At 36.2% G+C, this 13569-nt stretch overlaps 1 protein-coding gene across 2 annotated transcripts in view; it reads left to right on the forward strand.

The window, feature by feature from the left end:
- The window catches only part of sema3ga (sema domain, immunoglobulin domain (Ig), short basic domain, secreted, (semaphorin) 3Ga), a 47641-nt gene that overhangs the window by 25014 nt on the left and 9058 nt on the right, over positions 1 to 13569 (forward strand). For both annotated transcript variants that reach the window (XR_008838212.1, XM_056463572.1), the window contains exons 3-13: positions 1879 to 2039; positions 3670 to 3732; positions 3868 to 3987; positions 4961 to 5054; positions 6723 to 6842; positions 6969 to 7114; positions 7215 to 7329; positions 8597 to 8666; positions 9574 to 9718; positions 11818 to 12040; positions 12818 to 12906. Coding sequence is in view for 1 of the 2 variants with exons in the window: in XM_056463572.1 (XP_056319547.1) it covers positions 1879 to 2039; positions 3670 to 3732; positions 3868 to 3987; positions 4961 to 5054; positions 6723 to 6842; positions 6969 to 7114; positions 7215 to 7329; positions 8597 to 8666; positions 9574 to 9718; positions 11818 to 12040; positions 12818 to 12906 (1346 nt within the window). In the remaining variant the exon portion in view is untranslated. The remainder of the gene's footprint in view (positions 1 to 1878; positions 2040 to 3669; positions 3733 to 3867; positions 3988 to 4960; positions 5055 to 6722; positions 6843 to 6968; positions 7115 to 7214; positions 7330 to 8596; positions 8667 to 9573; positions 9719 to 11817; positions 12041 to 12817; positions 12907 to 13569) is intronic.

Below are 13569 nucleotides of genomic sequence, written 5' to 3' on the forward strand. Positions count from 1 at the left end.
ATATATATATATATATATATATATATATATATATATATATATATATATATATATATATATATATATATATATATATATATGCATGCATGTTTACTGACAAACATGCGGCTGTGGTGATTATAGAGGTTAAGATTTACATAGCAGTTTTACTGTCTTTGTTACAAACAGGCTCTGTAAAAAAGTTTTAAACTTATAAAACTTATAAAACTCACAGAGAGTTGGAACAAATATTTTAATCCCAGTTTCTTTGCAAAAAAGTTCTGTGGACATGTGTATACATGTTATAATAAAAACATGGCACCTGTCAGTCAATTCAGTGGGCAGGGAAAACCGCACTCCTACATCATGTTGGGGTGGGCCTCAAAATCACTGGCAATTGGATCCTATTTTAACATCAGAAAATTTAAAAAAAAAGACGTGTTGTGTTTATTTCACTCCCATATGACTGTGGACTGTGACCTACACAGAGTTCTGTCCAAGCAGCTTACATTAGTTGATTTTCATCATAGGTGCCCTTTAATACATTTATTCAGCAAAGGTGACTGAAATGTGACATTAATGAAATTTATTATGTTATGAACAATTTCAAACTTTGTTCATCAAAGAATCCCAATTGCAAAATTTATTACAGAATTTCATTTAGTCGTGAAACATTCCTTTAAATTGTCTTTCTCTTGGGCCTCTGATCATAATTCATAACTGACATAAGTCTACACGTTTAAACATTCAAGCAATAATAACTGCAATTCTTGCGTCAGGGCCGGGCGCTCTTTTGAAGTCCTGTGACAGCCTGCATAAATGTCTGAATAAATGGTCCATTTTTAACTCTGCTCAATTACTTCATTTTAACCTTTGCCTTTGAGACTGAATTGGCCAAAATGTTGAAGTTTGACGGCACTCAGGAAATGTGCCTGAAACATGTGTTAAGTGCAGGCTGCTCCCAAGAGCCACAAACGTATGCTTTTCAGCTCTTCCTTCCACCTTGAAGAAGAGGTTGCTGAGAAGAGGCAACCCAGAACACCACTACTACAAGACTTTCATTTTAACCATTTCATCTGGAATAGGAAATGCCCACAGACCTGTTTAACCCATTACAGAGAGTGTGTGGGTTAAGTCAGAGAGCAGACGTGTCAAGAGAGAGTTTAGAGCACCCCCTATAGGACAAACGTTTACCATATTTTCTGTCTCATGTTGAGGGTTTCATTCATTCATTCATTTATCCAGCATATGTTTTGCGCAGCGGATGCCCTTCCAGCTGCAACCCATCACTGGGAAACATCCATACACACTCATTCACATACATACACTACGGACAATTTAGCCTACCCAATTCACCTGTACCGCATGTTTTTGGACTAGTGGGGGAAACTGGAGCACCCGGAGGAAACTCACGCGAACATGGGAGAACATGCAAACTCCACACAGAAACGTCAACTGACCCAGCCGAGGCTCGAACCAGTGACCTTCTTGCTGTGAGGCGACAGTGCTACCCACTGTGCCACCATGCCACCCTGAAAACTATGTAATAGTTAATAATTTTTATTATTTTAAAAATTTTAAAAATGTTTAATAATTTTTTTATATTTATATGTTTACTTGTTAACTTCTGAATTCTAGCTTCTAAATTATACCAACTTTAATTACTTCTTATATTAACTAAAATAACTAATGAACCATGTGATAAAAAAATGAAATTAATTAAGGTTAGGAACAGTTATTAACATTTTCTTTCTTTCTTTTTAAACTCTGTCAACTACTAATTACATTAATTTTAAATATAAAATACAAAAGCTATGTTTTTAGAAACAATAACAAAAGAAAAGGCCGGAATTTGTGTGTGTGTGTGTCATGATAATTTTCTATTTTGTCTGTCATCAGAGCTCATGGACACTCGGACAGCGAGGCCGTTCAGTTTCTCCTTCAACACCAGTGACTACCGGATCCTGCATGTTGATCCAGACCAAGGCCGGTTGTACCTGGGCAGCCGTGAATATCTCGTCTCACTGGACATGCAGAACATCAACAAAGAGCCTCTCATTGTAAGAGAATATTCACTCACTCACTCACTCACTCACTCACTCACTCACTCACTCACTCACTCACTCACTCACTCACTCACTCACTCACTCACTTTCCTTTGGCTTAACCTGCAATTATTCTGGCTTATGTTTTACCGGTGGATGCCCTTCCTGTCACAACTAGGCTCTTAGAGAGCACTGACTCGTGTACCCCCAGTGATGGGAGACACCAATACACTACAGCCAATTTACCACGCTGTAAAATGGATTAGTTACTTTACTGACTAGTTACTATTCAGTAAACCTGTTGCCTTAAATGGCACCTATGGTGAAAAATCAGAGATATGTGTAGGTATAGTGTCTAGACCGTCATATTGGGGTGATAGAAACACACCCAGTCCTTTTTTTCAATTTAACAACATAAAAACAGTGGACTAATTGGAGCAGTTTTCAAACTGACCGCAACTTGACGTAGGAGTGCGGTTACTCCACCCACCGAATTGATTGACAGCTGCGTAGTAACATGTCTCCGTAGTAACGCGAATAATCATATCAACAAGACAGGACGTGCGCAAAGCAACCGGGAATCAAAGATCTGTTCAGTTTGCTAGGATCATCAATCATCATCAAACGTGATCAAGAGTGAGTTTTACAAGTTGAAAATGTTTTAAAACAGTGCATGTGTGTAATGAAGTACAGCGATTTACTTTAGCTTTACTTCATCAGCACAGCCGTGTGTCAGAATAACTATAAAAGAAGACGCTTCAATCCTGGTTTGTGGATGTTAAATCAGGTTTGTTTTTTACATTAACATAACAGATATCCATACAGCAGTGGAGATTAACCTGTCTCCTGTCACATTTGCGTGCAAAAAGAGTGCAAAGCAAAGTCCGCACTGTGTGTGTGTGTGTATCTGTGTGTGTGCGTGAACTTTGAAACGACATTGTGTGACTCATCGTTGCAACTCCACAACAAATGCATCAAATACTCATTGGTAAAGTACTTACTGTAGTATTTCTCACAAACATAACGTGAGATCTTCTTCCATCATGTCTGTCGGTTGTCTAAAGCAGCCGAGGGAGGAGATTAAGCCATGCTGACAGGCACGTAGGAACGGTGGGCGTGAAGGACTAACCTTAAAGGCGCAGTACAAAAAAAACGCTACCTGTTGCTCAGAGGTATAAAATAGAAACTTATAAAAGGTATAGTAAAGAATCTAATGGGTGTTTTGAGCTGAAACTTTACAGACAAATTCTGGAGACACCAAATACTTATATTAAATCTGGAAAAAGTTGTAACCTAGGTGCCCTTTAAAAGCAAAAAGTTAAATTTACTTAAAAAAGTGAGTAAATCCATTGCAACTTAGAACAATGAAGTTCACTTAATTCTTATAATTATGCGCATAATTCATTTACTCAATAATTTTAAAGCAATTGGTTTACTCACTTTTTTAAGTAAAGTCAACTAGTCACTTTAAAAGCAATGGGTTTACTCAGTTTTTTTTAAGCAAAGAAACTTATCACTTTTTACAGTGTATATTCAATTCACCTGACTAAATCATGCAATTTCCACCCAAGCATTCACTCCAGAACAACTGAAGTGTCAGATAGTGAATTGCTCTCATGATGCCGTGGGTGTTTTCTGTCTGTAGATCCACTGGCCGGCTCCGGCTCAGAGAAAAGGAGAGTGTCAGCTGACTGGGAAAGGCAGGCATGTGAGTTTACATCAGTTGCTTACTGTAATTAGTACTTACTGAATCAGTAAAGAATGCCAGACTCTTGATCTGAACAGTCTCAGTTCAACAGTGGATTGTTTGTTTGTGTGCGTGTGTGTGTGTGTGTGTTTTCAGGGAGAGTGTGCTAACTTTGTGCGCCTGATTGAGCCGTGGAACAGGACTCATTTGTACACCTGCGGCACTGGAGCTTATAAACCCATCTGCACCTTCATTAACAGAGGCTGGAGAGCTGAGGTACACACACACACTAATTTGTTGGGGTTTCATGTTTTATGGGTACTTCCCAGTTCCCACTGACATATTGATTTTTCAACTGCGCTGATTGTGATCTGATGTTCTGACTCTGATTTATGGGCCGTTTTCCTCATGGGGACCACAAAATGTCCCCAGAAGGTCTAAAATTACTAGTATAACCACCATATATGTGGTGATATTTCAAATCAAATCAAATCACTTTTATTGTCACATCATCAGCAGCATGCGTGCTATGATGAGTGAAAAGCTTAGGTGCTGGCTCCAGACAGTGCAAAATACAGACAGTGCAAAATACTACAACATGCAACAACATACTCCCAAAAAAAAACCAGGACAATGTAAAATTGACAATGTTGACAGCGATATGTACAAGGAATAGGTGTACACGTAGTTGTAGGCAGTATTGTTTTAAGTATGAATTGGTTAAAGTGTAGTGCATGCTACATATTGATGGTGTGCAGTAACTTTCCGTCGGCTGGTGCGTGACTGGATGCTGCGGAACCGTCTGCCTGAGGGTAGCAGAGAGAAAAGTCTATGGTTAGCATGGCTGGAGTTGCTGATGATTCTCTTGGCTTTCCTCATGCACCGCCTGGTGTAGATGTCCTGGAGGGAGGGAAGCTTACCTCCTACTACGCATCCAGCAGTTTTCACGATCCTATGTAGGCCTTTGCGATTGCTGCTGGTGCTGTTTCTATACCAGGTGGTGATACAGCCAGTCAGGATGCTCTCCACAGTGCAGGTGTAGAACGAGCGGAGGATTTGGGGGCTCATTCCAAACCTCCTGAGATGCCTGAGGAAGAAGAGGTGTTGTTGTGCCTTCCTCAGGTGTCTCAGGTCCCTACAGTGTTATAACTACTAGACACACACAAATAAATGAATATACTTTGTATTCTAATATACATATAGCTTGCAGTAACCCATCTGAATGCTGTCTATGTTCTGGTGTCCACAGGACTATCTCTTCAGACTGGTTCCTGGTTATGTGGACTCTGGAAAGGGAAAATGCTCTTACGATCCAAACCAGGAGAACGTTGCATCCCTGATTAGTAAGAAACAATTATTGAGGAGGCTTATGTTAGTTTTATATTTTATGTTATTCATTTTTTGCTTATCACAGAAGTAGTCAATCTTACTATAGTAGCTGTTTCCTAACACCAATTTCATTTCAAATAATACAAAACATAACAGAATCATAAGTTAACACAATTGTAACACATATCACAATTAAACTTAATCGATTTGTGTTGGGACAACATAAAGCAATTGTGTGGAACTCAGCATTTGTACGGTGCACTCAAAAAGTGATGTGTACTGTTTATTCCAACTACTTATTTAAAATGAGCTGAAACAACACAATTGTTCAGTTTTTTGGAGGGACAACGTAATAGTTTTTTGTCAATCCACTTAAATTTGTAAAAACTAGTAAGTTAACTTTAATTCCTTCATGTTGTCCCTATACAAATTGATTTTGGGGAACCCAGCATTACAGTGAGAAGTAAAGCACTATTGTTCAGAAGTTTGTTGTCAGGATCAGTATGTAATGAAATCAATACTTTTAATCAGCAAAAATGAATGGACAAAACAAATGTGTCATTAAAGACATTTATTATGTTGCGAACATTTTTAAACTTTCTATTCATCAAAGAGTTTTAATTTAATTGCAGAATTTATTACAGAATTTAATTTAGTCATGAAACATTGCTATAAAACGTGTTTCTCTCAGGCCTCTGATCATAATTTATAAGAGTGAACGGTTGAAAGGGTACGTAACATAACGTAACATAACATAAAATCACGGTGGCGCAATGGATAGCGCGATTGCCTCGCAGCAAGAAGGTCGCTGGTTTGAGCCTCGGCTGAGTCAGTTGGCATTTTTGTATGGAGTTTGCATGTTCTCCCCGTGTTAACCTGGATTTCCACCAGGTACTCTGGTTTCCCCCACCAGTACAAAGACGTGGTATAGGTGAATTGGGTAAGCTAAAACTGTCCGTAGTGTATGTGTGTGAATGAGTGTGTATGGATGTTTCCCAGTGATGGGTTGCAGCTGGAAGGGCATCCGCTGCGTAAAACATATTCTGGATAAATTTGCGATTCATTCCGCTGTGGCGACCCCAGATTAATAAAGGGATTAAGCCAAAAAGAAAATGAATGAATGAACATATAACATAACATAACATAACATAACATTTAAACACTTAAACGAGTTGTCATAATATGCAAATCATAATCGTAACATAACATAGCATAACATAAAATAACAACATTTAACTGAATCATAACGTAATAATAACACCACAAAACAATCCTAACAAAATTATATTATTAGTCAAGACACGTAAATTGTCTCTTTAACATTATTTATGTCATAACTTTTATAAGTCTGATAAAAGCTTTTGAATTTTTCCATTTTAATTGTGTTGATGCAAAATTGACCTGTTGAAATTGAATCTAGCCAGTGCAAATGCAAATAATCAAACAATTGAAAACAATAAATAAAAAATGTAATGCTTAATTTCAACCTTACAGTGAAGATATTTAAAGCATAATGCTGATTGTCACTGAAAATGATCTGTCTGGTATTGAAAAAAGCATGAAGAATCACCAGTAACTAAGTAAGCTTTTTAAAGGGCCAGTATCCTAATCTAATGTGTCTGCTGCAGTTCATCTAGCTTTGACCTGTTTGTGCTCTTGAACTCATTCATATCTTCCTGCAGATGGAAACCTGTATGCTGGGGTGGCGGTGGACTTTATGAGCACTGATCCAGGCATCTTCAGGACCATGGGAAGCCGTCCCGCTGTGAGATCAGAGCAGTATGACTCCAAATGGCTGAATGGTAAACAACTCAGTTGTTCATATTTGGATTGCCAGATGTAATTTTAATGAGACTGACAATAAATATTTGTTCAGCCGTTTTAATTTTCATCAAACATTTGAACGCACACTCTTGTTTATTTCCTAGAACCTGTATTTGTTCAAATGAAACAGATCTCTGACAGCTCGGAGAAGAACGATGACAAGCTTTATTTTTTCTTCCGTGAAAAGAGTCTGGATTCGGGTGGTGGAGCGAGCCCGAGTGTGTTGGCCAGAGTGGGTCGAGTGTGTCTGGTGAGCAACATCCGGCTTCATGTAACCAGAAACCACAGGTGCACAGGAAACAGTTCACAGCTCAGTCAGTCAATAAACTGTTGTTTGTATTTTATGGCAGAATGATGAGGGCGGACAGAAGTCTCTTGTGAACAAGTGGACAACTTTTCTGAAGGCCAGGCTGGTGTGCTCGGTGATGGGAGATGACGGGGTGGAAACCTTCTTTGATGAACTGAGTGAGGGTTGTTTTCCTTCTCAATTTATGTAGCGTTGCATAGCAGTCGTGAAATTATTGTGCCATCTAGTGGTGTTATGTCATACTCTAAATTATTATAGGTATAATATTTAGGAAAAACATAGAAAATGCCAACCTCTGGGTTACATTTTTAAATGAAACTTTTTTACCAAACTTTAACACAACAGTTATTATTCATATTTTGCCCAAATTTTGCCTGAAATAACCCTGAATTCTTTAGAGTATGACAAATTAACACCACTAGATGGCACAACTGCTATTCAACACTACATAAACTGTTCGTTGTTTAGAGAATGTTGAAGGGATAGTTCACTCAAAAATGATAATTTACTCATTGTTTACTCACCCCCAAGAGGTTCCAAACCTTTGGAGTTTCTTTCTTCTGCTGAACACTAATAGAGACATTTTGAAGAAAGCTGAAAAGTGTAACCATTGACTTCCATAGTAAGAAAAGAAAATACTATGGAAGTCCTGGGCTGCATCCGAAACCGCCTACTACTCAGTAGGTACTGCATTTGAATTTAAACGTACTACTCGGTAGTTAGAAAAGTACGTTCTATACAGTATGAATGTGAAAAGTATGAATGGAATTCGGACGTACTACATCCGCCATTTTGTCACGGTCACATGACCTACCTGCGTCAGTTGCGTCACTTCACTCCCATTCATGAATTCGCTCGCAAGGCATCATGGGATAGCACAGCATGCATGGGACGTGCACTTCAGAATCTCGCCGGAAGTAGTAAGTCATCTCACATACTTCTCGCATACTGATTTTTGAATTCTATGAATTCGGACATACTACTCGGCTCGCATTCTGATTTTTAGCGTACTGTATAGTATGGAAGTATGCGGTTTCGGACGCAGCCATGGTTACTGGTTACAGGTTTCCAGCTTTCTTCAAAATATCTTCTTTTGTGTTTAAGCCAAACCGGTTTAGAAAAAAGTGAAGGATGAGCAAATGATGACAGAAATTTCATTTTTTAGATGAACTATACCTTTAAAGTAAATGCATTTTTTGTTTTCTATAACATATACTTGAGGCCAGTAAAAATGTTTAGAGCAGAACCATATATTTACCCTTCGGGAATTTATTGCATTGTAAAATGGTTTTGGTTTGCGACTGTGTCAGTAAATATATCATCAGAGAAGAGAGAAAATTGTAAGAGGGAAGTAAAAAAAAACAAGGGTATTTTTAGTATTGCAGTTCAGACACAATTCTGAATTGCTTTTCTCCTCTGTTCTAGGGGATGTGTTTATCCAGCCCAGCCAGGATGAACGAAACCCTATTGTATATGGCGTCTTCTCAACTTCTGGGTACACTTTCCTTTATACATTTTTTTTTAAAATCAACACGATGTGAAATTTTAGTCATTTGTGGTTCTTCATATTCTTCTGTAACTTCTGTTTGGGATTTAGATGTAATGGGACTCTAAAATAAAGGTTTGTTACATACCTCAGATTTAAAGGTATGTTTTCAGTATTGCATAGTGTAAATCTAAACTTAAATTTCCTTCTTTTTTAAGCAGTGGTTTACTGAACAATTTGTAGTTGTATCTTTAAAAAATTGTAAACTGTAGGAGCCCTGCTACCTAAACAATTTCAGTTACAATTAACAACAAACCATACAATACATTTTTATTTAAGCATGTACATTACAAATAAGGCAACTTTTACATTATTAATAAAGTGTGTAATAAATGTTTGTTGTCATATTGTAATAAACATTATAACATTTATTTGAATATACTCTCAAAGTAAATAATTAACATTATTAACAGTTTGAGGAACAAATAATGCATAAAAAGGCTACTGTGATGTAAATATTTCGAGAAATGCTCTTGATCGTGTTATCTTGCACTCAATCAAAGGGTGTCAGAACAGCTTTTGTATTTTCAATTTGCTGAACAACTAAGCTAAACTTTACTTCTTGTCAAATGTAATAAGACACAGAAGGTACTGGTGATTATTGGACTAGAGGTTTGTTATATAATATCCAGTGAACTCTTAGATTAAAGACTGAAGTATTTAATATTGATTAGTTAAGATGATATTTCAAAGTACATTGTGCACATGCATTGGTTAAAGCCAATGCATTTGGTCAGTACATATGCGTATAAAACCAACAGCTACATGTTGAAACAATTCTGCGTGAATATAGGTACAGTACATCCCTGTTGATTATTGTTTCTGGATCAGTGATGTTTTCTTGTTTTTGTCTCAGCTCTGTGTTTAAAGGCTCAGCCGTGTGTGTCTACTCAATGGCTGACATCCGGAATGTCTTCAATGGCCCTTTTGCCCATAAACACGGACACAACTACCAGTGGACTACATACACTGGAAAGATTCCCTATCCTCGTCCTGGAACGGTGAGATTGTTATTGTTACTAAATATGCTTTTGTGCTTTCCAAATAGACATCTGATAAATGGGTTATATGCAAATCACATATTTAACATACATGAAACCTCTTCAGCTGCTTCAGAACGCAGCAGCACGAGTGGTCTTTGATGAACCCAAAAGAGCACATGTCACTCCGCTACTCACCCGTTTGCACTGGCTGCCAGTTGCTGCCCGCATCAAATTCAAAGCTCTGATGTTTGCTTACAAAGTGACCTCTAGCTTGGCTCCTTCATATCTGCTCTCACTTCTGCAGATATATGTGCCCTCCAGAAACTTGCGTTCTGTGAATGAACGTCGCCTCGTTGTTCCATCCCAAAGAGGGAAGAAATCACTTTCCCGAACTCTCACATTCAATCTGCCCAGTTGGTGGAATGAACTCCCTAACTACATCAGAACAGCCGAGTCACTTGCTGTCTTCAAGAAACGACTAAAAACGCAACTGTTTAGTCTCCACTTTCCTTCCTAATCTGCAACTGCCTCTCTGGCTATACCACTAACTGTGCCCTCTCTCTCTCTCTCTCTCTCTCTCAAAAAAAAAAAAAAAAAAAAAATTTTTACTAATGTTTTGCTTCTTAGACTTTACACACCTGAAACTTGTCTATAGCACTTGTTCACTGCTGCTCTTATAGTTGTGTGAATTGCTTCCTTGTCCTCATTTGTAAGTCGCTTTGGATAAAAGCGTCTGCTAAATGACTAAATGTAAATGTAAATGTACATGTTCATGATTGGATTTCACAAATATTAAGCAAATATGTCATACAGTTGAACCCAGAAGTTTACATACACTGTATAAAAAGGCACATAACCATTTTAAAAAAAGTCAGATGTTAATGTGACTAAACTTTTTCTCTTTTAGGTAAGTTATTATTATCAAATTTGTTTCTGTTGTGCTTAATAGCAGAATAATGAGAGAGATATTTTTTGAGAAATTGTTATAACTTTTCTTGAAAGTCAAGTTTACATCCTAAAAGTTTACATCCTAAAAAGCTAAAAAAATACCAAGGAAATGTATGTAAACTTTTGACTGTCTAGAAAATAATAAAACAATTCTCAAAAAAAAATTCTGTCATTATTCTGGCATTTAGCAAATGTAAATGATTTAGGTAATCCTAATGGACCTAAAATAGTAAACATTTAGTATGATTTACCATCAGACATTTAAAAAAAAAAAGGTTATGTTCCTTTTTTTAGAGTGTATGTAAACTTCTGGTTTTAACTGTATATATATTTCAATATTAATTTGTATATATTAATATCCAGTATTGATTAGTTACAACTTTCAATTATATATATGTAGATACGTGTTCGGCTATATTAACTGTAATTTTACATACATACATTTTATATATTATTTTATGTATAATTTTATGTAACTTGTAAATTTTAATACTTTTTAAAATTATTTATTTATATATATATATATATATATATATATATATATATATATATATATATATATATATATATATATATATATATATATATATATATATATATATATTTATTTATTTATTTATTTATTTTTATTAATTTTTTTATCTTTATATTATATTTAAATATTTTTTATATATTATATTTAAATTTCTCAAAGTATTTCCTATATTTTATTTCCCATTATTTATATATTTTCCTTCTGGTGAAAGTCTTGTTTCTTTTAGTTTGGCTGGAATAAAAAATACAATTGAACATGTGAAAATTTAACAATTGCATAGATCAATATTATTAGCCCCCTTAAAAATATATAGATGTTTTTTTATTAACTACAGACGAAACCCCTGTTGTTAAAAGCCTTGCCTAATTAATCAAACTTGTCTAGTTAACCTAATTAACATAATTACAAACTTTTTATATTGTGCTTTAAGCTGAATACTAATATCTTGCAATATAACTAGTAAAATATTACTTTCTATCACGGCAAATACAAAAGAATTTAGTTATTAGAAATATTAAAATTATTATGCTTGTCTTTGTCAATGATATATACTGTAAATATATTCCAGTAAGTTCTAAAACCCAGACAGCATGTACATTTATCTGACCAATGACGACTCTGTTTTTCACATTAGTGTCCAGGAGGCACATTCACCCCAGGTCTTCAGTCCACTAAAGAATTCTCAGATGAAGCGGTGAACTTCATCCGTGCTCATCCTCTCATGTTCCACCCTGTGTATCCCATTCACAAGCGCCCTCTGGTGGTCAGATCCGGTGTGGACTACCGCTTTACTACTATAGCGGTGGACCAGGTGGATGCTGTGGATGGACGATATGAGGTTCTTTTCCTGGGAACAGGTGAGACTTTAATTTCTAAAGTATCTGTTCAGTTCTGAGTGGTGTAGGCTTGCTGTAAATTTTCTATAGTAGACAATTGACAAATAATTAGTGTCAAGATGCAAGAATCAGTCATTTTATTTCATGTAGTGTGTCATAATTGGATTCATCATAATGTGTGCTGACAGAAAGATTAGCATGTTTGAGTGTTTTTTATTCTAGCATACATGATGTTGACAAGTAGAAGCACAGAAACTCTTCTATATTCATCTTTCAGAAGTGACCAAATGAAAAAGAGATGATGTAATGGTGGAATTATGCAATGCCTTTTATTTTTGGGCTTTTCTGATGACAAGACAGCCAGTACAGAAATGTCTGCTTCTGTAGTCATTATTTGTTTACATGCTTATTTCCGCAAGTCAGGCACTAGTTCCACTTTCTTTATTACGTGGTGCACGTTTAAGCTAAAGATAACAAGTTGGCTGGGAAGCAATGTGTAGTAAGGCTTTTTTTGTCCACGGTGCAACATCACACAATGTGACTCGGTGACTATAATAACAGACCAAAGACTGTGTAGTCTGAACCCAGCAGAATGTCAAAACTAGATCTTCAAGTGAAAACAACTGATTGTTTTATCACTTATGTATGACTTTCATTCCACAAAGTCATTTTCTTTTCCTTGTCATTGTCCAAGTGAAATGTTCTTGCAGTTTGTGACATTCAAGTGCACTTGAACATCTGGCGTCTGGACAAATGCAGTGTAGATTTCAACTGTTTGTCTTTTCTGTCATCCTACAGATCGTGGCACAGTTCAGAAAGTAATAGTTCTACCTAAGGATCCCACAACAATGGAAGAGCTCACTTTGGAGGAAGTAGAAGTTTTCAGGGTAAATTATATTACTGAAACATTTTGAATATGTTAATGTTTTACCCTCAGTATTAAAAGGGATAGATCACACAAAAAAATGAAAATTTCCTTTTAATTTACTCACCCACAGATCATCCAAGATGTGGGTGACTTTTTTTTTCTTCAGTAGAGCATCCAAATCAATATCCATGGCTCCTGAAGACACACTGAAGTCTCGTGAAGCAAAACGTACCAGTACCAGTTTGTACCAGTAATTGAACATTCTTACAACATTATGAGCTTTATAATAGGACTACAGTTGCACATTCACCAAGAAGGTTTTGACCACTCTGTGGATTAAAGATTATAATATTGTAAATAATGTTCAATTTCTTACATGGGCTGATTGTTTTGCTTTACAAGACCTCAGTGTGTCATCAGGAGCCATGGCTATTGATTTGGACTCATTTGTATGTGTTTATTTTTAATCTAAAAACTATCACCATTCGCTGCCATTATATAAATCACCAAAAACCACAGATTCAGCTAAAAATCTTTAATCTTTTACGGAAGAAAAAAGTCACCTACATCCTGGATGACCTGTGGGTGAGTAAATGAACATGAAAGTTTCGTTTTTGGTTGAACTAACTATCTCTTTAAAGTCAATTTTGTAATTTTCATTTGGTGTGTAATGTATATTGAT

This window comes from Danio aesculapii, chromosome 8, assembly GCF_903798145.1.
Source record: "Danio aesculapii chromosome 8, fDanAes4.1, whole genome shotgun sequence".
NCBI lineage: Eukaryota > Metazoa > Chordata > Actinopteri > Cypriniformes > Danionidae > Danio > Danio aesculapii.